The 26,830-nt window shown below is 39.3% G+C and overlaps 1 protein-coding gene across 3 annotated transcripts in view; it reads right to left on the minus strand.

Annotated features, from left to right (window-relative positions):
• The window catches only part of fras1 (Fraser extracellular matrix complex subunit 1), a 423,924-nt gene that overhangs the window by 20,005 nt on the left and 377,089 nt on the right, over positions 1-26,830 (minus strand). For all 3 annotated transcript variants that reach the window (XM_048599246.1, XM_048599242.1, XM_048599254.1), the window contains 7 exons: positions 26,425-26,700; positions 16,093-16,325; positions 7,180-7,340; positions 5,794-6,008; positions 3,699-3,849; positions 3,499-3,606; positions 1,577-1,736 (listed from right to left, as the gene is read on the minus strand). In XM_048599246.1, the coding sequence (XP_048455203.1) occupies positions 1,577-1,736; positions 3,499-3,606; positions 3,699-3,849; positions 5,794-6,008; positions 7,180-7,340; positions 16,093-16,325; positions 26,425-26,700 (1,304 nt within the window). The remainder of the gene's footprint in view (positions 1-1,576; positions 1,737-3,498; positions 3,607-3,698; positions 3,850-5,793; positions 6,009-7,179; positions 7,341-16,092; positions 16,326-26,424; positions 26,701-26,830) is intronic.

Raw genomic sequence — 26,830 nt, forward strand, 5'->3', positions numbered from 1 at the left:
TGATGCTGCTTGGCCTGCTGTGTTCATCCAGCTCTGCACCTTGTTATCTCAGATTCTCCAGCATCTGCAGTTCCTACTATCCCAAAAACTCTGGAGATGCAGCCTGGTCAAGTATGTGAGCTGTGTATATGTGTATCTGAGCACACGGTGTCCTTGCAGCAACAGTACAATGATAGTTCCCAGTACAGCACTGAAGTGCAGAAGCATCCTGTAAATGGATTGAACATTTGCCAGGAGCCTTATTAAACACTGGCACATATTCGATGCTAATGTACATGGCCAGTGCCCATGGAGTGTGCTCTGAGATGTTGGCGTCTGGTGTCCAACATAGAGGTCCTTTGAAACAAGTGGCGAGCTGAATTTGCCAAGTACTTGCTTTGATTTGATTGTTGACTTTTCTCAGTGTTTACTTGTTTAGTGCAGTTGCATAAGGCAGGAAGCTGAATATTAATGAGATTACTTGAACCATTAACAAGGTGTTTAATGAAAATTCATTCTCTGCAACTGGCAACTTGCCACTGCCTAGCAAGAAACTCACCAAGTTGTTTGTCAAAAACATAAAAGATGGAGCGAGATGTTTCAAATGTAGTGATCAGCCTTGCCAGACATCTTGTCCGATTCTACCACAAATCTCAGCATAGCATCGCTCAGGTCTCTAAGGTTCTGCCTATTGTCACATTTTACACTTGCCCACCTTGTGTTGGGAGCCTACCATTTAACTGAAAAATATCACTGCATATAGTGACATGGATTAATAACTCTCTGGAACCTGTTTCAAAACAGGATTGTTGTGCTTTTTGTTGTCCCTTGAACATTTTTTTTAAAAAAAAGTAAATAGATAAATCTGAGGAACACAACAATCAAGAAGGTATTTTATTTTGCATATAAAAATCAATAATTTAAAATTATTAGTTGAACATTCTAATCTGCATGCTGCTGTATGGTCGAAAATTACAATTTTTAATGAAGGCTCTCTTACACCGTAAGTAGGATGGCAATGGGGCTGGATTCTCTGGATCATCTACTATACCTTTGACGAAGATTTTGTGGAAACCTTGAAGAAACATGGTCAATTGTCTTGATACTTTTTCCTCCAGATTTCCACAGATTGTCTCCTGAAGCTACAATGAGAGTGCACTTTGGAAATTAATGATGGTTCTCTCCCCTCAAAGGAATGCGTGTGGTTTAGACAGCTTTTTTTGGCAGTGCAATCAGAAAATTTAGACTCATCAGCCAAACATATTATTATTTTTATATGAATCAAAGTTCAATGAAAAATGTTACCTATAGCTATAAAATCTTGCATCACAGTTACCAAAATTGATGGAGGTGAAAGCAAAATAATTGATAGCTATCCTTTCCAGGACAAACAATATGAACAGGGCAATGCATATCACTCCCACAATGAAATTGTTAGATTTACATTTGGTTTTTTTAAAAATATGGCAGAACACAGTTCAGAACAAAACAGCACTCTGCTTTCATATATAAAATACTAGCATGTTTAAAATCTACTTTCAAGGTGTAGTATTGTTGAAAAGCACTAGTCCAGCTAAAAGATAACTTTATACTTCACCTGTTGTAGGAACTGGTTGCTCGCCAGAGCTGGTATGGGGAATCAAATGTCTGAGCACTCCACAGCAACTGCAAGTCAAATTCAATGCCTCCTAAATGATCAGGAGCTACAATTTGAGATTTTTGCCCTGGTAATGTGTGGTGATCCATTACAAAGTGACCTGGAGAGGGACATACACACAAGTTGAATCTTCTTTCTTACTTCAGAACAGCAGTTTTGTGCCAAAACAGCTATACCTTATTTTGTTCTCTATTGTTAGTCGTATCTAAAATAGTCAATGGATAATGGCAAGGAATCATCTGATATTTGCAGAGTTGAAGCAGTGTGGAGTATTTTTTTCAACTTAAACTTCAGCTTTACTGCTTTATCACCTCAAGTCCTGTTCTCACTATTGTAATCATTCCTACTTCCTGCAAGTATAATAACATAACTTGCCTTTCTCCTTATGGCTGGCTGCTTTCCACCTTGAAGGTGGGAGGAACTTATGTTTTTAAAAACAAATTTAATTGATTGAAAAACAACCTTAGGACCAGCTTTGAAGTCTTGGTGAAAATCCGAAATTCAGAACAGACATGATTTAATTTCAGTGTTTGCTGCATCTACATTAGCAAGTACTGTGGGTGCTATGCTCAAAGTAACTAAACAAGCTTTAAATATAAAGCGTGACACAAAAGAAATATGTACTAAAATAATCAAAGACTATTTTGCTGTATTATTCAGTGAAACTTATTCATGGCAGGATTGCTACTGGAATTGGTTTAAACAAGGCATCTATCTGCTGATCTGAACCTGCTGTGACTCAATTCTACTCTTCTGCATTTGAGTCAATGGAGTATGTAATGGCAGGTTTCCAGTGCTCATGTCATTCTTCGGCACCAGCTAGTCAAGTGATCAGGGGGAGGGTCAGGGGTGGTGGGCAGGCAAGCAGTTAGCACTGTCTGTTAATAGTGGAGACAAATGAATGAGTGGGATTCTTCGGAAAACTTCTGTTATGTGGTATGGTGAGAAGCAGCAATAATCCACAGGCAGTACAGGAAACTGAGGGAAGAAAGAAATGGGCGGTAACACTGTACCTGCTTTCATCCCATTGGAAAGGTGTGGAGGCAGATAAACATTTAAGTTGAGGAAAGAAAACACAACAGAGCAGCCCACGTGCCTAATTACCATCACTCATGTGGTTAGCTAGGCAACCAAATGATAGATGACATGTTACACCTGAAATGAGCAAATGAAAATTGTGGCCATTTTTAAGACAGGGAAAACAGGAAAATTAACTATCCCAGGACTTCCTGAAACCTGTTCTTCTGCACAGAACTTCATAGCAGGGGACAAGAATTTATTTTTTGATGCATTTGCAACATTGACCTGTCATTAGTCTTATTGTATAACTATGATAAGACAGCAATACCCATGGTTGAAAATTATAGTGCAATTGGAGCAAAATGAATCAATAACTAAATAAGACCAGCAAGCATTCCAAGGCAAGAATCTGATGTCAATGTTGAAATTTAAACAAAAACAAATCTATTGCTCTTTCAGCTTAGGAAAATTCAGCTCCTGGTGGAACACAAGTGTCATACACTTGTCATTATAAGTGTAATTTTTGTGCTATAATTCTATGTCGTGGCGATAGAGACACAAGTTCAGAATTTGGGTCTCAATGTATTTGAAGACCTCTTCAAATCTCTCCTAGATATCTTAATTTCCTCTATTGCTCTATTCAAAAGTAATGTTACACTTTGGGATTCACTGGCCACAGACTGTACTAACAACTGTTGAATATGAATTGTTATCTTTCTTGAAGTGATTTATGTAATTTTTAATTGTGTCTTGTAAAATATGAAGTAAAACCAACATTTAATTATTCCACAAATACCTGGCTTTTCCTGTTCTTAATATGCTTTGATTCACAAGGAAATTACCTCTAAATTTTGCGTGGGTCTTGAATTCAATGACAAGACGACCATCATCTCTTATATAAATCCGTATGATCTGAAGTCGTGCTGACAATACACTGTCAGTTTGTATACCTGCAGTAAGTAACACAGTAAAAATGAAAATGTTCACATGAAATGAAAAAAAAAATTAAAATATAATTTCTTTAATACAATATGTTTTTAACCTGTTCTCCAGAGAACGGTGTCATAAAAGAATGAGAATTCCATCTCAGTGTGATGCTCGAGTGAAGCCCAGCCTCTTGGTGCTGTCACATAAATGTAAGAGACGTACAATGGCACTGATACCGTCAGGAATGATTGAGCAGAATCTCGTACCTGGCAGTTGTCAGAACATAAAGAAGGTGACACAGGACAATACCTTTTAGGCCCTTTATACCCTGTGCTGTCGAGTCTACGAACATGATCCACTTCACTAGGAACTCATCACAAATCAATACCCTTCAAGAAATAATTCTGCAAAGGCTGCTCTCAGCCTTTGTTATGCATATACTGTTATGGTCTCAGCTAATGTTATCACAGGACGTCATAACTCAGAATGATATCTAGCTTGATTGAGAATATTTTGTTTTTTGGGGTTTTTACCCCGCATAATAATTCAATGTTACAGATTGAGTTTTAACAATCAAACAGAAGTTTATTACATGAAAGAATGAAGATAAAACAGAATAAATCAAATGGTTTACATATAATACAATAGCACTCCTTTACAAAACACACATCAGAGAAAGAACTTCTTTCTCTTCCACATCAATAAGGCTTAACTTTACTGTAGCTTCAACTCCATGTCTGCAGAATCTAATTGAGTTTAGACTTTCGCAGCTTCAAATAACTCTCAGTTTTAACCAAAAACCTCTGGTCTGCAACTATAAAATAAAACTCCATTCACTAGGGTAATCCATTTCTGAACAGTTCTAAAGTATTTCCCTTCCTTAGGAGCAGCTGTCTGAGACATCCAACTTTAGCAAAGACTTTTGCAAAACTGTTAAACTAAAACTAAAAGGGCTCTTTTCAAACTTTGCATCTTCCCCCTAAGCCAAAAACAACTCTAGAATCTTCCAACAGAACCTAACACATATTACTGTTAATTCTGATCGCTTGTAAAACTCATTGAATGTAAACAAAACTCCGCCACCTTCCAAGATTTCTATTCTCATATTGTTTTTAAAATCCAAAAATCCTAACAGGCAAATCATCAAAACTTTCAGACACACAGAAATCCCACATACCAGTCATTCAAAATCCAGTGACCGAGAATGATATAAATGATATGAAAATATATAGAAAACACATTGTATTGTAGACTCATGATAATGGACGCATCACTTTGCACAATCTAAGCTTCAACTGGTAAAAGGGTATGGAATAAACTATGCAGTTAATCGAATGAACAATGGTGAGAAAATAGTCCAAATATAACATGCAATATTTCATCTTGGTCTGAAACAGCTCTTTTTGACACAGACTTTAACTGTGTATATTTGGCTCATTTGTTAGCATTCTTACTCAGAATTAGAAGATATAGCAACAATGACGACCTCAGATGATAGTGTAAAAATGAGAGAACTCAGCTCAGCCACAACTGAACTCAATGGAAACAAATATTATAAAAGGTGTATCATGGTAATTGAACTGATATTGCCCAGTACAATTTAAAGTCAAAATTTGTCCCTATGAGCTCAATGATTAACTTATACATGAGCATACTATATTGCACATATGTCAATGCAGTACCAAGGGTGTGTTGCACTGTGGAGACACGTTTTATATAAAATATTTAAGTAAGATTCTGTCCATCAGCTTATGTAAATGCAATAGATCCAATGGTACTATTCAAAATAGAGTCACAATTCTTCTGATATTCTAGCCAGTAGTCTTATCTCAACAATCACCACCAAAATCATTCAGACCACTCATTTAATTTGCCATTTGTAGGCCTTCCATGTTGACCTTCATAGCAATAGGCCAAAAGTAATTAATTGACCTCAAAGAACTTTGAGAATGTCACTAAGTGTTATTTCAATCTCCCTTATTGACAGTTCTTTAAATAAAAAAATCTGAATATTATGACATCCTTCTTTAGTTAGATTAATGGAAAATGACTAAAAAGAACTACCCTTTTCTTATTGCGATTAGTCTTTCATTTAATTGACAAAGATACAATGTGAAGTTGCTTATAATTTGCAGCATTTTCAGGAAACTGATTTTGAACCATAAGAATGAGCATCTCATCAGCTCTTCAACTCTTCTTGAAATAATCACCTGGAAGTCAGCTGTCACTGAGCCACCGCAGACATCAATCAGTTCTGTCATGTCATAGTAGGCATCAAAAGTCCAAATACAGCTCTTCAGATTGAGATGCTTATACAGCTGAATGGTCTTGGGTTCTCTTACATTTGGGTCAAATTGGAACGGCCGATCATATCCAGGGCCAAGCGTGATACTATCATAGTTGACATCATCGAGAAATCCAGAATCTGCAAATACAACTTTTCTGAATGTTTTGGCTATTATAAACTGCTAAGTTTATAACAGAAAGATTCCATCTCTCTACTAACACAGCAAGGATATTTATTTTAAATGAATGAACAGAAAGCATAAAAAATACAGTGTTGCTTTTTAAGTCTTTGAATTCTAAGGGGAATTAGTTTTAGAATTAGGATTATTTTACGGTGAATATTAATGTGCAAATTTTGGCTAGAATTCAAAGGGATGCTAAGTCAAAAGGATCATTAGCATAGATAAAGTTAAAATGTTTTAATATTTTTCTAAAATTGTACTTCTCCCATTTCTTAGAATTCCTGTATTTGATACAAAAACGTATGCATGCAGGATTAAAAAAAGAGGTCAGAAGGAACACAACAGAAATATTGATATCTTTATTGAGGATCATCTATTATAAGGCTTTAGGTTTGACAACATTTCTATTAATAGTGCCGGATACTCATCTCCTATACAGAGTACGTGTATGTAATTGGAACATGGTTTTAAAACTGGAGCATTACACCTGTGTGAGAAACAGCCATTGGGAAAGGAAATAGCTGTCACCAAATTAGAACTGTTCTCTTTAAGGAGCATACATTGAAGTTGCACCTTGGGGTCAATGACATGGCAAAGGCTCACCTGCTCACCATGGCAAAATAACCATATGGTTTCCTCCTTTAGGGTGAACATTCAATTTCTTCAGCCTTGTCAGAACTTTATTTTAGCAAAATAAGACACACAGATCTCTGTACTTGTTTTAGAGCTTTTTTTTAAGATAGGTTGAGGAAATAAGGTAAACAGAGAGGGACCATTGTACATATTGTCTGATCATGACCTGAAAACATTTGGATACACAGTCTCTCCTGTGATTAATAATTCTAGTGAAAAAAAATTGGCACAAGTATTTCTGTTATATATTCATGCGGACTTTCCTGCTAAAATTATCAACAGGAAGAAGTTTACCCTGAAGAATTATTGGGTAGATATGTAAAGGTTTGCTTTCTCTTCAGTTGCCTCCTGAAACACCACACCCATAACTTCAAGTTTTAAATATATCAAAGCCTCAGCATTTGTGTGCTGCAGTTTTTGTCTTTAAATTACAAAGATGGCAGAAACTTGGCTGGTGAGAGGGTGCGAATCTTTTAACTTCAATTAGGATTCTACCTGTGATACTCCTGAGGTCCTTGAGTGTCACCAGGTTGGAACAGATGTGTTGGTGCCTGTAGATTGATTCTGACAAGAGGAAATGCAGGTTGTGCAGTGGCATGGTAGACACAAGGGGCAACATCCCATCTTGGTGAGGAATCTGCACAGAAATGTGGATTCTGACCAAAAAGAATAGAAGCCATTAAACCTTTAGAATTCTACTGCTTATAATCCAAATTACAAAAATAACATTTCAAAGTACTGAAAAGTGTTTTAATCAATTAAGGCAATTGGGTAGTTTTACATTGTCACTGCTATTCTTGGCATTATACCCACTTGCTTGTTTGCTCCTCTTTTCTCCAGCTCTTTGACCTGAAGATATTTCCTGCAGTAAAGCCCTTAGCAGTTCACCTAGGCTACCTTTTAGTCGGGATATGGTATTGTCCATGCAAAGTCAAGACAAAGCAAACTTCCATTAGCAATGTTGTGTATTACCACATAGGTGTAGAAATTTGCCCATAGCAACACAGAAACTAGGAACTGGAGTAGGCCATTTGGGCCTTCAAGCCTGCTCCACCATTCAGGTCTATCTGATTATCTATCTCATTGCTATATTTCGACTTTCTCTCTATACCCCTTGATACCTTTACAATTTAAAAAATAATCGCTCTCTTTTTTGAATACATTTAGTGAATTGGCTTCCACAGCGTTGTGGTAGAGAATTCCACAGGTTCACTGCCCTTTGAGGGAAGATTTCCTCATCTCAGTCATAAATGGTCCAATCCGTATCCTGACACACTTTCCCCTGTTTTTAGACTCCCCAGTCAGGGAAAACTCCTCTCTACCTATAGTCTGTCAAGACCTGTTAGAACTTTTATACATTTCAATGATACCACTTCTCATCCATCTAAACTCCAGTGACTTCAGGCCCAAGTGAACCAATCTCTCCTCATATAACATTGCAGCCAGCCCCATTATCAGACTAGCGGACCTCCACTGTACTCCCTCAATAGCAAATACATCCTTTCTGAGGTGGGGAGAACAAAATTGCATACAATAACGTAGATGGATTCTCTCCAAAGGTCCTCTATAACTGCAGTAAGACAGCCTTGTTTCTGAATTCAATTTCTCTTGCAATGAAGGCCAATAAACTATATGCCTTCCTTACTGCAGCTGCTTATCCACTTGGTGCACAAGGACACCCAGATCCTGTGCTCCCAATACATTACCATTTAAATAATATTCTTTCCTTCTGTTTTTCACATTGAAGTGTATAAATGTAAAGTAATACACTTAGTTATAACTTCACATTTAGCCATGTGGTACTGCATTTGCCATGTGTTTTCCCACTCATTCAACCTGTCTAAACAATCTTGAAGTCTCCATGCATCTTCTTTGCAATTCACAATCCCAACCTGTTTAGTGTCGTCAGCAAAGTTGGAAATGTTGCATTTGGTTCCTTCATCCAGTGCATTTATATATATCTTGAACTGTTGTAGTTCAAGCACTGATCCTTGGTGTACCTCAAGAGTCACTGCCTAACCACTCTGTCAACCAATTCTCTATCTATGCCATTCCATGTGTTTTAAATTTCCCACCATCCTCTTATCAAGGACCTTATCTAAAAAATCCAAATACACCACATGCACTGGTTCTCCCTTATCTTTTTTTACTAGTTACATCCTCAAAAAACTCTAGCAGATTTGCTAAGCATGATTGCCTTTCATAAATCCATGCTGGTAGTGTCCAATTCTGATGATATTTTCCAAATGTTCTGTTATCTCATGTTTTATAATAGCCTCTAGCGCTGTCCCTACTTTAATGTTAGACTAACTGGCCTGCGATTCTGTGTTATTTCTCACCCTCCTTAAACTAGTGTCCCATTCTAATCCCACTTTCCAGCACCTGATTCATAGCCTTGCAGGTTAGAGTACTTCAGGCGCAGGTCCAGATTCTTTATAAATGAATTTAGGGATTCTGCCTCAACCATCAAATTAGGCAGTGAATTCCACACCAACCCAATCCTGTACGTGAGCAGACCTCTCCTCATGGCCCCTCTAATCCTTTTACAAATCACCTTAAATCGGTGCCTCCCAACAATCAACTTTTCCACTACGGGAAATAGATCTTCCCTGTCCACTCTATTCAAGCCCCTCATTATAGTGTATAACTCTATTAAGTCAGTCTCCTCTGTTCTAAGTAAAATAACCTTTGTCTGTCCAATCTATTTAATATATAGAATTTTGAAGCCGTGGAATGATCTTATAAAGCCCCTTTGTATGCCTGCAACAGAATGATGTCCCTCCTGTCCCTCCTTATGACCAGACTGTTCACAAAATTCCAGCAGTGGTCTAACCATTTTCTTAAATTGCTTCAGAATTACATTCCTGCTTTTGTATTCAATACCCTGCCCTATGAAGGAAAGATTCCCATATATTCTCCTTGAATGGAAATCTGTTCCAGTAGATTGATGCTGGGGCCCTGACAGTTTGTGTAAATTAATGATTTGGGCTTAAATGTAGGGGGTAGACTTAGAAAGTTTGCAAATGGCACAAAAATATTAGGATGGTAGATAGTGAGCAGGATAGTTGTGAACTGCAGGAGGATATCGACAGACAGATGTGCTGGGCAGAAGGCAAATGTAATTCAACCCGGAAATGAGAGAGATAATGCATTTAGGTTGGGTTATCAAGTCAAAGGATAACACTATGAATAGTTGGATGTTGGAAAGTACAGAAGATCAGAGGAATCTTGGCGTGCATATCCACAAATCTCTGAAAATAGCTGGGCAAGTAGATAAGGTGATAAAGAAGGCATATGGGATGCTCACCATTATTAGCTGAGGCATGGAATACAACAGCAGGAAGGTTCTGCTGGAACTACATAAAACGCTAGTTAGGACACAATTGGTGTGCTGCAGACAGTTCTGGTCACCACATTATAGGATGGATGGGGTTATTGCAATAGAAAGGAAATTTATCAGGATGCTACCTAAGCTGGACAGTCTGACATGGAAGGCTAAGAGGAAATTGACAAGAAATCTTTTTCACTCTGAGGGTGGTGGCAGCCTGAAACTCACTGCCTGAAAGGTTGAGTCAGAAACTTTGATAGTGTTGAAGCAGTATTTATATGCTTATTTGCATTGCCATCGCCTTCAAGACTATGAACCAAACTCTGGAAGATGGATTTGGTGTAATCAGATTTTTGTTGATCAGTACTGACACTATGGGCCAAATGGCCTCCTTCTGTAAATGTCAGAGTCTACATGCCTTCTTTACTACCTTAGCTAACTGCCCTGCCACCCTCAGGGACCTGAGGACATGCACTTCAAGGTCTCTCACTTTTTCCACCCTCTCAATAGTCTCGTCTAAATTGTATATTTCTTTGTTTTGTTTGCCTTCCAAATGCATAACCTCACACTTCTCAAGATTGAATTCCATTTGTCACTGGTCTGCTCAGTCAACTAAACCATTGATATCATCCTGCAGTTTAATTTTGAACCGCTTCACGATCAATACAATTTTTGAGTTGTCTGCAAATTTACCAATCATGGCTCTCACTTTTAAATTTAAATCATTAAAATACCACAAATTGCAAGGGACCCAACACTGAATCTTGTGGAACTCAGGAAACCTGTCTTCATTCAGAGAAACATCCATTGACCGTGGCTCTTAAGTCTCCTGTTACTGAGACAATTTTTGATCCAACTCATCACATTCCTCTACATATACTATGGGTTTTATTTTATGACTGGTGTATATCTAGGACCTTGTCAATTGACTTACTAAAATCCAAGCAGATAACATCTACTGCACTACCCTAATCATTCCTTCTTATTACTTCCTCAAAAATTCAATTGAGTTAGTTCGACATGACCTTCCATCCACAAACCATGCTCCTGATCCCTGATTAATCCATGCCTAAATAAACATTCAATCCTATTTCTCAATTTTGATTTGTGTAACTTACCCACCATTGAGGTCAAGCTGACCAGCCTATAATTATTTGGCATATCCCTCACACATTTTGCGTAATGGTACAACTTTTCAAGATTTCCAATCTCCTTTGGTACCTTGCCTGAATTGAGTAAGGATTGGAAAATGATCCTCAAAGCTACTGCTTTTTTCCTCTCTGACTTCCTTTAACAATCTGGGATACAATTCATCTGCTTCTACTGATTTACCAACCTTCTAGGAGATCAGACACTCCAGTACTTCCTTTCTCATTATGCTTATTTTATCTAATATTTTACACCACTTGAATTGGTAAGTTTACATCATTCCTCACCTTTATGAAGACAGAAATGAAATCCTTTTAAGAACTCTGGTCACATTTTTATATCCACACACATTAGCATGTACATCTCAGACAGGCCCAACCCTTTCCTAATCCCTTCTTGCTCTTAATGACAAAACATCTTTTGATTTTCCTTAATTTCATTCATCAAAGTTTCTTTCATTTCCTCTCTGTTTTCCTAATTTCCCTTTTTACCTCTTCCTTGCACTTTCTATACACTAAGCTTCCTAAAGTATTACTTTTTTTAAGACTGTCATCAGCTCTATTTTTCTGCCTTATCTTACCCCGTATGCTTCTGGATAACCAGGAACCTTTGTATTTTGCAGTATCACTGTGGGGGCATATCTACACTGTCCCTGTAGCATCTTGCTTTTGAATGGTTCACACTGATTTTCCTTCAAGTAGTTGTATCCAGTCCATTTCTGCCAGATCATTTCTCAGCTTTGCAAAATTGGCCTTTCACCAATTTAGTAGTATTAATTCTATTCTATCTTTGTCCGTTCTCATAATGTTGGAAAATCTAATGGCATTATGATGGTTGTTTCTTAAATCATTATCTCTGCCCAGCTTCATTTCCAAAAACTAAATCTAGAATTACAACGTCCTGTAATGTGCCGACAAAAAAACTCTCTTGAATGCAATGCAAGAACGTTGTGCCTTCTGTGCTTTTTACTGTTTGCATCCCAGTGACTTAAACAACACTTCCTTTAGTTTTTTTAAAACCTCTAGATAAGCCAAGTATTATGTAAAATGTTTCAGAAAACACTAATTTATACCCAAATATTTTCCACAGTAGAGTTCTTTCCCATATTACAAAAATGTGGTATTTCCATCACTGACAAAAATCATTTTCTCTAATACTGAAATATTTGTCATTACATGGTTCCTTCATCACTCTTTAATTGTATTTGAGAAATGTTCACAGTAATTATTAGGAGAAGACAGTGGGTAATCTAAATAGCGGATGACTTTGTTGCAGAAACTCTGTTGCCTTTGAAGTGCTGGAGTACAGATGCAGAGGCACTATTGCTTAACTATTTGTAAGGCTTCACTCTTATAGTCTATGATCTTCCACATAGGAAGGGACGTAAAAACTATTAATTATAACAAAGAACTTAGAGTTTAGCATTGCCACTTCTCTAAATTTTGGATACTGCCTTGGATCTAAACTTTTCCCCTTTTCTTGGTGAGTGTTAGCTCCTTAGCCTGGCTACACATTTTACCATATTTTCCACACTTGAATTGTATTAGTGGCCTCAGCTTGTTTCCTCCCCTCTCTGCTACCATCTCTTTTTTTAAAATCACCTAACACTCTACTAGCCTCCTGCTTTTCCTTCAAAGTCTATCTTCTTATTTGTCTTTATACTAAGGGTTGTCACAACTCCCCTCAGTGAATAAATTTTCATCCTTGATAATTTTAGTTTTCACCACAATTCACCAAGCTCACTTATTTTTCATCTCTCTCTCATCAAATCTCATTCTCCAAAAGATGTCCCACTCACAAATGTGTTCTAGCCATCTCCACAAGCCTCATCATGTCCAATATTTCTATATTTGACACATTAATCATTTCACTAATCATTGATACTAGCCTTCCTTTACAAATCACATTGATACCACCTATACATAGCTAGATGTGTTTGTTGCAGTGTCTTTGCTAACACTTTCTCAAACTCACAACTTTTTCTCTTCCAGCCAACAAATACATTGGCACTGCTGCTGCATACATCCTGTTTAACAACAGTCCTCTTCCGCCTTTGTGGTGCTCTCTCTCTCTTTCTCTCCACCTGTCTCCCCCAAAGAAAAACACAAGTGTACCTGGTAGTCAGCTCTGGATCTGGAATTGATCATTAAAGAAATGCTATATATCATTCTCTGTGTCTAAATTACTCTATTACTACAGGATTATCCTGGAGACTCTTCTTAATTAAAAATTGTATTTTCCAACCCCCTTCCTCTATCCCATTCAATATTTCCTCCATCATAGATTGGAAACTTATGCATTTCTCAGTCTTAAACTGAAAGTCTATATACATTGCAATGTGCAACACTGGTGCCAGGAGCATGAATTGATAAAATATACTTTAGTGATAAAGCTCATAATGAGAATAGTATACAAAATTCATTAGTAACTTTAGATTATTAAAACGTGCATCTTGACAGATTTGTATGTAAGTTCTTGAGATGATGCTTCCAGTGAGGCACTGCATGAAAGCAAAGTGTATCTTGAGGTATCACAAGTTCAAATTTAATAAATGGAAAATCATAGGGCTGGATTTTTGAGCAGCTTTAACTTTAAAAATGGCAGATTAGACCTGCTTCTGGAATTCCTGCCCCATTCCCGGCATTCCCATTTTTACCAGCATGGTCAAAGGGGGTGGGCAGCGATTCTGCTCCCTCTATTCCCAACCTGGCTGGCTCTACCGTGGGGTTATCTCCCAACCACTCTCAATTTTCAGGGATTTAGACCAGCTTCTCAAAAATCCATGGTTAATGGGACTTCAGAGGTGTCATGAACCATGGTCTGGAGCATTTTTCCCATTTTAGGCATTTGTTTCAAGAAGCTAATGGAAGTTTGCACTCTCAAAAATCTAATATTTAGTTATACAATGTAAAGAGCTGTCAAGTCTTTACAGTTTCTAGAACAAAGAACGAGAACAAAGAAAATTACAGCACAGGAACAGGCCCTTCGGCCCTCCAAGCCTGCGCTGATCCAGATCCTCTATCTAAACCTGTCGCCTATTTTCCAAGGATCTGTATCCCTCTGCTCCCTGCCCATTCGTGTATCTGTCTAGATACATCTTAAATGATGCTATCGTGCCCGCCTCTACCACCTCCACTGGCAACGCGTTCCAGGCACCGACCACTCTCTGCGTAAAGAACTTTCCACACATATCTCCCTTAAACTTTCCCCTCTCACCTTGAAATCGTGAACCCTAGTAATTGAGTCCCCTATTCTGGGAAAAAGCTTCTTGCTATCCACCCTGTCTCTACCTCTCATGATTTTGTAGACCTCAATCAGGTCCTCCCTCAACCTCCGTCTACTATTGATATTTTAAAGGTTTCTTCGATTGATACTTTTATCAAGTTGTAGTGGCAGCATTTTAGGAAAATTACGAATGGCTTATTTAAAAAAAATGTTTCCACATACCACTATTACTGTTTGGTTTTGAACAATGTGTATACTGGTAAATAGCAGGGTAATGCTATTGTTTGGAGTTCTGAGGAAAGGTCCAATGATCCGAAACGTTAACTTTGATTTCTCTCCACAGATGCTACCAGACCTGCTGAGCTTTTCCAGCAATTTCTGTTTTTGTTGCTATTATTTGGTATAGGAGTGATACTGGGGGTTTGTGGGGCCAATCGATATACCTGTTGGGCCATTGGGAATGTGCAGAGGACCAAAGGTTGGGCTGGAGGGTATGAGGAACCATTAGGACTGGGTTCAGGGGCATGCAAATTGATGGGTGTGATAGAGATAATTAGTGATGGCAAGATGGGAGCGCCTTTTAATCTTGGCATCTTCCAACTGTTTATTGGGCAACTGATCCAACTCCAACATGTATCTATCACCAAGAACAAAAAATATACCTTTGAAGGCACTCTTTCTTGAGGCTGATGTGCCATATTTGGAAATTTCTTAACTCACATTTCCTACTTCTAATATGAAAATTAGCTCTTAGTCTGGAGGCTCATGAGTTCTCAAAGCATGTACCCTTGAATGCTACTTTAAACTGGGAGGGCATGAAATGGAGTCACCTTATAGTATAATATAGGCTGCTAATTCTTTCAACCTGGTCCATATAAAATCATGAACAATGTAATGGCAGACTGACTCATACTAAATAAAGCAAAAAATTGCAACAATGAATTACAGTCATTAAACAGTCTCCTGGAGTAAGCTACTAATTCCAAATTTCACTGCCACTGTTTAACACTATAATATGATTGTATGCTGATTAAACTGTATATTGATTATGTTGCAGCTTTGTAGCACTGAGATGATGTACATAAATGACGTTAAATAGTATTACTTAACATTCCCAGCAAGAGGCTCTTTCACAATTTATAAACATTTCTTTCCCTTTCCTAATCATCATCTGCTATTTCTTTTCTCAATCTGCTAGGTCATGCTGACATTTTGTTCCATAGGCAGGTAGAAGATCTCTGGAACCTAGCCGTGGTCATTCTTCATTTGTCCTTAGACAATGATCCCACAAAAGATCACTGCCGAGGCTGATCCTACCCTCACCTTCCCTAGATCAGGGACTGACTCGAGTCCCACTGTATCATCCCTACTAGTCTTACAACTGTGATCAGCTGTTAAAACGGACCAGATATAGAAGTTCAAACATTGTTGATTTGGAAACTTAGACAGTGTGATGCATACACAATGTGTGACTACACAGTGGAGTTAGGGTTGAGGTATAACACCTTTCAGATAAACGAGTGGATGTTGAAGCTAAAATTTACTGCAACACAGAAGTATTTAGCTGAAACAGAAAATATCGGTAATACTGGAAAACATTTTATGAATAAATATCACAACATTCATATTTTCACATAGCCTTTAATTCTGTCAATGCATTATGAAGACTGTGCAATCATAATAATGATCAGCTTTCTGGACAGTACCTGTTAGGGTGCTCCTTGTGCTTGACGTCTAAGTACCTCAGAGTTGCAATGAAGGATTGGGCCTGGAATCCCCTTGCTGTTCCTGCCACCACAGGTGTGTGACATATAGAACTATCTGTTCCTATAGTGACAATATTGCTCCGCAGTGGTGTCCCAACATGGCCAGCCTTGTCAACCGCCTTAGCAACACACCGTACATGGAATCGCCTGCTGAAATAGATACTATCTAGAACCTAGTGCAAAAGGACAAGATTACAGGAACAAACATTAGTTTTCTGGAAAAGTATTTTCAAAATTTAGCAACAACATCACATACATTTTAATACAACAGGAAAAGTCCTACTATGTATGCTTCAAGACCGGGGTTGGATTCTTGCGAGATAATCAGGACTCAAACACTGCTGCAGAGCTGGTGAGAGACTTGTGATGCTTCTTTTCAGGAAACCCTGTCAAACCACACTCCACTCAGGCAGTGGCGTGGAACCTGACAGGCTGGTGAGCTTTCAACCAAATATCCACATTGCCTTTAAACCTCTTCGTAATATCATCTGACTCTGCACCATTCAGCTCATCTGCCATCCTTACCCGTCTTTGTTACCTATAGACTAGACTATTTGAATGCACTCTTGGCGATGTTCCACACTCGACACTTTAAAAACCTGAGGTTATGCAAACCCTGCTGCGCATGAAGCCACTCACACCAAGTTTCATACACACATCACCCCTGCATTGACTGACCTATCCCTATGCTGGCTCCTAGATAAATAATGCCAAGGTTTCAAAAATGTCACCTTGTGTTCAAATCCCTACATATCTCTGTAATAACGTCTAGCCCCACAATACTGAGCTGTTGGAGCTTTTGTAACTCCCAACCCCTATTCTAATTTCTGCACTTTTAATGGCCATGATTTCAACTATCTAGGCCTTAAGCTTTGACATTCTCTCCCTAAACTTCTCCACTTCTCTATCCTCCTTTATGAGGTTCCTTAAACTTTTTGACTAAGCTTTTCACATCTGCACCAATTCACCATTATGAGCTTGATGTTTCACATCTTGCTATCTTCATGAGAAGCATCTTAGTATGTTTTTTTAATTAAAAGTTCTGCATAAATACAAATTAACATGAAAACAAGTCTGCTGAATTTGTTTCATCTCTCAAAATCCAAGGAAACAAATTTCTAGCATTTCTTCTCTCTGCCCTTCCCCTGGCCCCAGGGAAATGATTAAAACTCCATGGTGCCAGTCAAATGTCACAGCCTGTATCACTCAGCCTGCCTTAGCACATTCTATAGATGGTGTACTGATGGTGCCAAAAGGCCTAGAGCTAAAGTTGCACAAAGAGTATTTGATCATCAATTCCTACACGGTACTTTAGAGACTTCAATTCTTTTTATAATCAGACATTCGTCTAACTATGTTTAAGTTTTAATTAGCATTGCATTAATTATCTTTGATGATAGACTATTCTACCTATTCACTAGACTGAAGCAAAGATTCCTTTAATGTCTGGGTTTGCTTGAAGATTGCTAATTTTACAATCATTTCCTTTAATCTGTGACTGCAATTTAAAGTTAAATAACTTACTTAAACCACACAATCTATGTCTTTCTGTGATTTGTTTCCTTCTGTGTTAGCAGCCTCTCTGTATTCTGTGTAGCCCCAGTCAAGAGAGAAGATAAGAGATGTTCTCCCAACTTACATCAAAGCCACTTCATATGTTGGCTTGTCATTTTTTTGGACTACGTTAATAGTGCCAATCTGCAAATGGAATTCACAACCACACTTTGGTTGGGTATAGGATAGGAAAGCTCTTCACTATCCCTGGGGAGGTGATGGCATTGTAGCAACGTCACTGGATGAGTAATCCAAAACCCCAACATGGCAGATGGTGCAACCTTGGTTAAATAGAAGTCTAGAATTAAATGCTGGCCCAATGGCTACCACTGCAGATGTCAAATACCCATCTGGTTCACTAATGTCCCTTTGAGAAGGAAATCTGCCATCCTTACCTGTTCTGGCCTACATGTGACTTTAGACCCACAGTAATGTGGTTGATTCTTAACTGCCCATATATTTATCTGAAATGGCCCAGCAAGCTGCTAAACTCAAGTGTGATTAGAGACAGGCAATAAATGCTAGCCTTACCAGCAACGCTTGATTCCATATATATATTTTTAAAAAATTTATCCAAAATTCATATCAGCCTCAACTGGTGAAGGTTGGTCCCAAATGTTCCTTCAGCTGCAACGGAGGCTGTTTAGCAGTTTTACAAAGCTTGAGAAGGGGCATGAATTAATGAGGATCAATGTGGCAATCTTATGCAAAAGTTTAGAGCACTGTCTTTCCATTTTTGTTACCTGCATTTCTGTCTAATTGATACTGACAATGTAGAAATCCCTTTTCTGATCGCTGGATCTGGAAGTAAATCAGTGTAACATCCCAACTCAACTCCTATGGAGTAAGACCCCATGACATAAAACTCCTCAACTACTTGTTGGGTGGCAGTTTAGAGAAGGTTTACTCGACTAATACCTGGGTTGGTTGCCTTATGAGGAAAGCTTGTATCTGCTTGATTTTAAAAAATTAAGAGGCAATTTGATTGAAACATGTGAAATCCTGAGGGGACTTGGCATGTTAGATGTGGAGGGAATTTTTCCATTTATGGGAGAATCTAGAAGTACAGATCACTGTTTAAAAATCAAAGGTCACCCATTTACAATAGAGATGAGGCGATTTCTTTTCTCAGAGGTTGAGTATCTTTGGAAATCTCTTCCTCAAAAGATGGTGGAAGCTGAGCCCTTGAATATCTTCAAGGCAGAAATAAATAGATTCTGATTAAGCAAGGAGATGAAAAGTCATCAGGGATTTGAAGTTATAATCAGATAAATTAAAATTTTATTGAATGACAAAACGGGCTGAGGAGCTGAACAGCCTTTTTTGATTCACATTTTTGTATGTAAATTAACCATGGTTAATAATAAATTTACAAGCTCAATCAATGCATCATTGTGGATAGTTTCTGTTATCAGCATAAAATTGATAGTCCTTCTGAACTTGGGAATTATGACAGTAATTCATTTAATACGTATTCATTGATTTGGGAGATATTCAAAACAGTCAGTAATGATGGGTGCAGAGATAAAGATGCTATTCATTTACTAAGGTTTCTCTATATTTTTGAGGTCTACAAAAATAAAAATGTGCATACATTTGTCAGGAATTGTTTTAAATATCTTCATTTACAAACATAATGCTGTATGTTAAACACAGCATAACTCAATTTACTCTGAATTACCTATGTACCCGACCTATGTATTTTTAGTTGACTCTTTTTCCTGAAATTTCTTTTTAAGAAATGCCTCACACTTGTTACTATACATTTGCTTCTTGTTACCTGACAGATAAATCATTTAGTGTTGCAATAATGTGAACCAGTATTTATAAACTGAGAGATGTTATGAATTGCAGTATACTCCCAAACTGCTATTTTTGCACACTGCTCAATGTTGACAGTAAAAACACAGATTTATCAAATTCTTTAGAGTAAAGTTATGGCTACAGGGGAATCCTGTCCTGAGACCATAACGTACCAGTTTCAATTGATCTCCTTAACGTAGTGCACAGGCAGATGGCGCAGTGCAAAAAGTAAAAGAAAAGCGTATTAAGGTTAATATTTCCCTGAGCTTTATTCAGCATTATGTCAGTACAGTCTCCCATCATAGTAAAATATTCTGTGAAGTGAAGCCATTTGTTTGACTGTGGGTAGAAATTCCTTTTTAACAGAAAAATAGGAGAATAGCAGTTCTGACAGAATTGTATTTCCAAAGTCATACATTTTAAAGTCGCACAATTGTGGAATGAAATTAACAAATCAGTAGTTGCAAACAGAAAGTCATTTTCACATCCATCATTTTGGTTTAAACAGGTGCTGTTTTTTGTTGTAAAGTATTTAGCGATGTCACCTACTGACCAAACATGTTAAAATGCAGTGGAGATTTTGTTTTGAGCACAAATTGTACACAATATGTATTTGAAGTTGTGCTGGTTAGGTTGTAATTCAAACTTAATTTGCCTAATCATAAACATAAAATTCTTCCATTAACCAGCTAAATAGGACATAACATAATAACATGTAACCATATACATGTTTACTTCCAGTGGAGATTTTCTTGATATACGTAAGAGTGGTAAATTGATGTAGTTTCCTTTCTCAGCAAAGTACGTCTAATCCTCCAACTCAGACGACTGAATTTAAACTGATAATGGTGAAGGGGAGAAAAGAACTTTTAATAGTTTCATTATTGTACATTAGTCAATTTATAAAATCAAATATTTTATGGAAAAACCTTTCATAACTTTGAAAAGGTGACTACTTCTTGCATGCCTAATAATAATTAGGACAATTTGGAGGATCTTCCCAAACCAGTGCAAGGGGGAAATGTTGCCATTTCAATATACACAGCCTGATCTAGAAGATTGAATCTCGAATTAGCACAAAAGATCATAGCAAATATTAAAGTAATTGGTTTTGTGTGTATCCCAGATTTAAAATTCCCTGGCCCCTTATGCTTGGTTAACCAATTGCACCCAGACAATGTTAATTCCCAATTGAATTGATTTTACCTGATGAGAATCAATGACATACTCCTCCATTGTTGTGAATGGAATTTCAAGACTTGGCCTCAGCACAACAGGTTCTTAACCTTGGGACCTTGCCACTTACTTGGCAAAAACTTTACAATAGTAGAGTTCACAGTTTTTCTATCAATGTTCAATTAGATATCTGATATACCTGAGAGAAACTTTCTTTCTAAAACTTGGCATATAGAAATTTGTTCAGAAGTAAGATGATTTAAATAATTCTGAAGTACAGGCATTTAAATGCATTCTTGATGATTCTCCATATCAACTATTTTAGTAGTAATTCAGCTAGCATACAGGATTGATGTGCAAGAGCAACTTTGGATTTCTTTGCAGATTTACATTTGATGAGCTTCACGTATTGCAAAGAAAACTGTCAAAAATCAATGCACTTGATGCAAAATTTTTGGCTTGAGACGCACAAGAATGTTCTATATTGTAGGAAATTGGGTGATTATGATAGATTCAAGTTATCAAGCAGATTTAAACTTTACAGCAAAATCTGTTTTGTGAAAGTAAAATCAACATGTTGTCATTTGAAATCCATCACCATGGCTTAACCTGGTCAAACATAAAGCATAAATGATGGATAAAAATATTGAACAAAAACAGAAGTTGCTGGAAAGCTCAGCAGGTTTGGCAGCATCTGTGAAGAAAAAATCAGAGTTAACGTTTCGGGTCCGATGACCCTTCCTCAAAATGAGTTTTGAGGAAGAGTCACCGGACCCGAAATGTTAACTCTGATTTTTTCTTCACAGATGCTGCCGACCTGCTGAGCTTTTTCAGCAACTTCTGTTTTTGGTCCTGATTTTCAGCATCCGCAGTTCTTTCGGTTTTTATTTGGATAAAATTATTAATGGGAATGATGCAGTGCATACAATTAAAATTCTCACAACAATGTGATTGCTTTTGTCACTCTTTTGGAAAATGTTTTTAAGTTATATTCAGTTCCTGAAGCAGTCTGCTTTATAAAATTTATCAAAGGAATAAGGGAAGTCGGGAATGAGAGAAAGTTGATTGCCCTACAATATTAACTCTCCAACTGACGGGCAATATGCTGGTTTTGGAACTGTTGTACTGGCCATTGGGGAAGGTAATGTGATATTGCTCCAGTGGAGCAATATAATCTTTTACAGGGCGCTTTGATTGGAGTTGGAAAAATAATCGCACTTCTACATGGGCAAATTCTGGTAGCTCATTTGATTTCAGCAATGAACTGGACGCTGGGAAGCCCAGGTTTGAACCTGGTAACACTCACTCTGCTTTTCCTGCTTATAAGATGGCATAATGGGTTCCATGCTTTAATATGTGATGGCAATGGAAAGTAGATGGGGTTTGCATCCCACACAATGCCGCAACAACCAGCTTCAGTCATATCTGACATTTGCAAAATAAGTTGCAAACAGCACCTTTACATGCTATTGTTTGGTAAAATCGCTTTCATTTTTACAGGCATGGCAGAAATTACCTAATTTATGCTTTTATGTGGTGTCCACACAAATGGGCAAAATTTTGAAAGGGCTCGGTTGCACATTTTCTCATTGTAGCATATATGACTTGCGTTTCTAATGTAGCAGCAATATTATTAATCCTTTGATGGCACCTTCCAAACTTGCAATCTCTACCACCTAGAAGGGCAAGGGAAGCAGATGTATGGAATGTATGGAACACCTGTGTGTTCCTCTCCAAGTTGTACACCATCCCAAATCAAAACTGTCTTGGCATTCCTTAATTGTGCACAGTCAAAATCCTGGAAATCTCCCCAACAGCACTATGTATGTACCTACGCTACACAAACTGCAGTAGTAAGAAGACAGTTCACACCAGTTTCTTAATGGCAATTAGAAAGGGGCAATAAATTTTGTCCACAAACAGAAAAATAACTTCTTCTTTGTTTTACTTCCAATCTGCACTGTCTTCTCTTAATCAATGAATATGTGGTCACTTCCCTGACCTGTATCCATCTTTCCTGTAATTTCATATCTGAATGTCTCCTGCCAGGACTCCCCAAACATCTTCTGTCATTTCTGGCTCAGTGGGATTGTATACTTCCTATTTTACCTATCAAATAAATGCCAGAGTGTCTTCAACAATGGATGCTTTTCCTGAAGGAACTATTCTTGGTTCCTCTTCTTTCTCAGTCACGCCTATACTTTAGAAATACTTGATCAGCTGTGAAACATTTTGGCTCATTGTGTGAGGCCATGAAGGATGTTACATAAACACAAATTCAATCTTGACATTCTCTTCCCTCTAAGATTTTCCCTCTCTGACCTTCACCAAAACACATCTCTTAGACAAGTTTTATTCATCTTCCTGCTATCTTTTCATTTGTCACACTGTTGATTATGGTTGAACTATGCTTCCGGGAAGCACCAGGAGTTGTATTTTACAATGTAAAAGGTGTTATATAAATGTAAGCTGCTGTGATTGTTGGTCTTTCAAGAGTACAGTGCCACCCATTGGAAGAATTGAGGGTAGTGTACACCAGGAGAATTACTTAGTGATTTCAAGTCACTGGGAGTGTAACAGGGTTACAATTCAGTTTTCACATGAGCAAATATTTTTAAATTGTTTCTATAATTTTCCAAAGGAAGTGCAGAATTTGACTGCATTTGAATTCAAGCCCCATACTTACAAAAGCAAAATCAGTGATGATAACATTCAATATATTTATGATCATCATTTGTCATATGGTAAAAACAGGCTGACAGGGAATGTCAAACACTTACTCCATGAAGTATAGTAATGGCGATGAGGAATTACAGGGTTAACTATGAACTAGTGCTTTCAGGACCAGAGGGAATTTGTTAAAAAAAGGACCTGAAATCTGTACTGTTTAGAAGAAGAATGGCAGAGGTGCATTTGAATACCACTCCTTCCACATTTCACACCAGGCTGATGTAGGCATATGTCCCTCACTGAAGTGTATAATTTCCTGCCTTATAGAGTCGAAACTTTCACCACACGATGGCAAGATTTTAAAAAGGTGGCGCACCGTAGGCTTCTCAGGCCAACCAGGGATGGGTTAGGAGTACTGGTCTCACCGTAGATACCTACATCCATGAATTATTTATATAATTCACAAAAAACATTGGAGGCAATGAGATTTCAAATTAAAATAAATATTGCATGATAAGCCTGAAGGCAGGAGAAACAGCAATTGTACTGATTCTAAAAGGTCATCAACTGGAATAAACCTATCACTTTTTAGATAATCCTGTCAACCTGGCTATTTTACTACATTGTTCCTGCCCTCCTCTTTCTTTGCATTCGAGCAAATTGCTGCTTCCATAATGCCTATTGCATTCATTTTCAGTTTTGCACTGCTAAAACGTTTAAAATAACCAAGCTCCTTAATTTTTGTCTGAGATAACAAGGTGTAGAGCTGGATGAACACAGCGGCCAAGCAGCATCATAGGAGCAGGAAGGCTGATGTTTTGGGCCTAGACCCTTCATCAGAAATGGGGGAGGGGAAGGGGGTTCTGAAATAAATAGGGAGAGAGGGGGAGGTGGATAGAAGATGGATGGAGGAGAAGATAGGTGGAGAGGAAACAGACAGGTCAAAGAGGCGGGGATGGAGCCAGTAAAGGTGAGTGTAGGTGGGGAGGTAGGGAGGAGATAGGTCAGTCCAGGGAGGACGGACAGGTCAAGGGGGCGGGATGAGGTCAGTAGGTAGGAAATGGGGGTGCGGCTTGAGGTGGGAGAAGGGGATAGGTGGGAGGAAGAAGAGGTTAGGGAGACGGGGACGAGCTGGGCTGGTTTTGGGATGCGGTAGGGGGAGGGGAGATGTTGAAGCTTGTGAAATCCACATTGATACCATTGGGCTGCAACGTTCCCAAGCGGAATATGAATTGCTGTTCCTGCAACCTTCGGGTGGCATCGTTGTGGCACTGCAGGAGGCCCAGGATGGACACGTCGTCTGAGGAATGGGAGGGGGAGTTGAAATGGTTCGCGACTGGGAGGTGCAGTTGTTTAGTGCGAACCGAGCGTAGGTGTTCTGCAAAGCGGTCCCCAAGCCTCCGCTTGGTTTCTCCGATGTAGAGGAGGCCACAACAGGTACAGCGGATGCAGTGTACCACATTAGTGGATGTGCAGGTGAACATCTGCTTGATGTGGAAAGTCTTCTTGGGACCTGGGATGGGGGTGAGGGAGGAGGTGTGGGGGCAGGTGTAGCACTTCCTGCGGTTGCAGGGAAAAGTGCCGGGTGTGGTGGGGCTGGAGGGGAGTGTGGAGCGGACAAGGGAGTCACGGAGAGAGTGGTCCCTCCGGAAAGCAGACAAGGGTGGGCAGGGAAAAATGTCTTCGGTGGTGGGGTCGGATTGCAGATGGCGGAAGTGTCGGAGGATGATGCGTTGGATCCGGAGGTTGGTGGGGTGGTACGTGAGGACGAGGGGAATTCTTTTTTGGTTGTTATTGCGGGGACGGGGTGTGAGGGATGAGTTGCGGGAAATGCGGGAGACACGGTCGAGAGCGTTCTTGACCACTGAGGGGGGGGAAGTTGCGGTCCTTGAAAAACGAGGACATCTGAGATGTACGGGAGTGGAATGCCTCATCCTGGGAGCAGAACGGGAGTGGAATGCCAAAAAGAATCCCCCTCGTCCTCATGTACCACCCCACCAACCTCCGGATCCAACGCATCATCCTCCGACACTTCCGCCATCTGCAATCCGACCCCACCACCAAAGACATTTTTCCCTTCCCACCCTTATCTGCTTTCCGGAGGGACCACTCTCTCCGTGACTCCCTTGTCTGCTCCACACTCCCCTCCAGCCCCACCACACCCGGCACTTTTCCCTGCAACCGCAGGAAGTGCTACACCTGCCCCCACACCTCCTCCTTCACCCCCATCCCAGGTCCCAAGAAGACTTTCCACATCAAGCAGATGTTTACCTGCACATCTGCTAATGTGGTATACTGCATCCGCTGTACCCGTTGTGGCCTCCTCTACATCGGGGAAACCAAGCGGAGGCTTGGGGACCGCTTTGCAGAACACCTACGCTCGGTTCGCAATAAACAACTGCACCTCCCAGTCGCGAACCATTTCAACTCCCCCTCCCAATCTTCAGACAACATGTCCATCCTGGGCCTCCTGCAGTGCCACAATGATGCCACCCGAAGGTTGCAGGAACAGCAACTCATATTCCGCTTGGGAACCCTGCAGCCCAATGTGGATTTCACAAGCTTCAAAATCTCCCCTCCCCCTACCGCATCCCAAAACCAGCCCAGCTCGTCCCCGTCTCCCTAACCTCTTCTTCCTCCCACCTATCCCCTCCTCCCACCTCAAGCTGCACCCCCATTTCCTACCTACTAACCTCATCCTGCCCCCTTGACCTGTCCGTCCTCCCTGGACTGACCTATCTCCTCCCTACCTCCCCACCTACACTCACCTTTACTGGCTCCATCCCCGCCTCTTTGACCTGTCTGTTTCCTCTCCACCTATCTTCTCCTCTATCCATCTTCTATCCGCCTCCCCCTTCCCCTCCCCCATTTCTGATGAAGGGTCTCGGCCCGAAACATCAGCCTTCCTGCTGCTATGGTGCTGCTTGTCCTGCTGTGTTCATCCAGCTCTACACCTTGTTATCTCAGATTTTCCAGCATCTGCAGTTCCTACTATCTCTGATTTAATTTTTGTCTGACCTTTTAAGCCATTGTGAATTCCCTGCTGGTTGTATTGTTTTCAATGCTCACCATATGGTTGATGCTAGTGAAGGGAGTAGTATCTGTTACAGTCTCAAAGGGAGACCTTGCTCCACTTGTATCAGTGGGTGTGGCCACTTCCCAGCTGAAACGAACTGTAGACTGATTAATTCCTGCCTCGTCACAGCGTTCTTTCATAGCAGGGTACTTCGGAAAATGTGTGTCACACGGTGTTACACACACTAGTGGGTAGCCAGGAGATGGGTTCTTTTTGATTCCTTCCTTTGTCACTTCTTCAACGTGGTCATAATCAACCAAAGACACAACCTAGAGTAAGACAGATAACAGTAAAAGTTCAAGTCCAACCCAAACATATTAAAGTGCCTTAAAATTCATATTTTACAAAATTACTTAGACTGGAGTGTCCCACAGCTAACCTAGTGTGCTTTGTGTCGAT

This window comes from Rhincodon typus, chromosome 1 (genome assembly GCF_021869965.1).
Source record: "Rhincodon typus isolate 14 chromosome 1, sRhiTyp1.1, whole genome shotgun sequence".
Lineage (NCBI taxonomy): Eukaryota > Metazoa > Chordata > Chondrichthyes > Orectolobiformes > Rhincodontidae > Rhincodon > Rhincodon typus.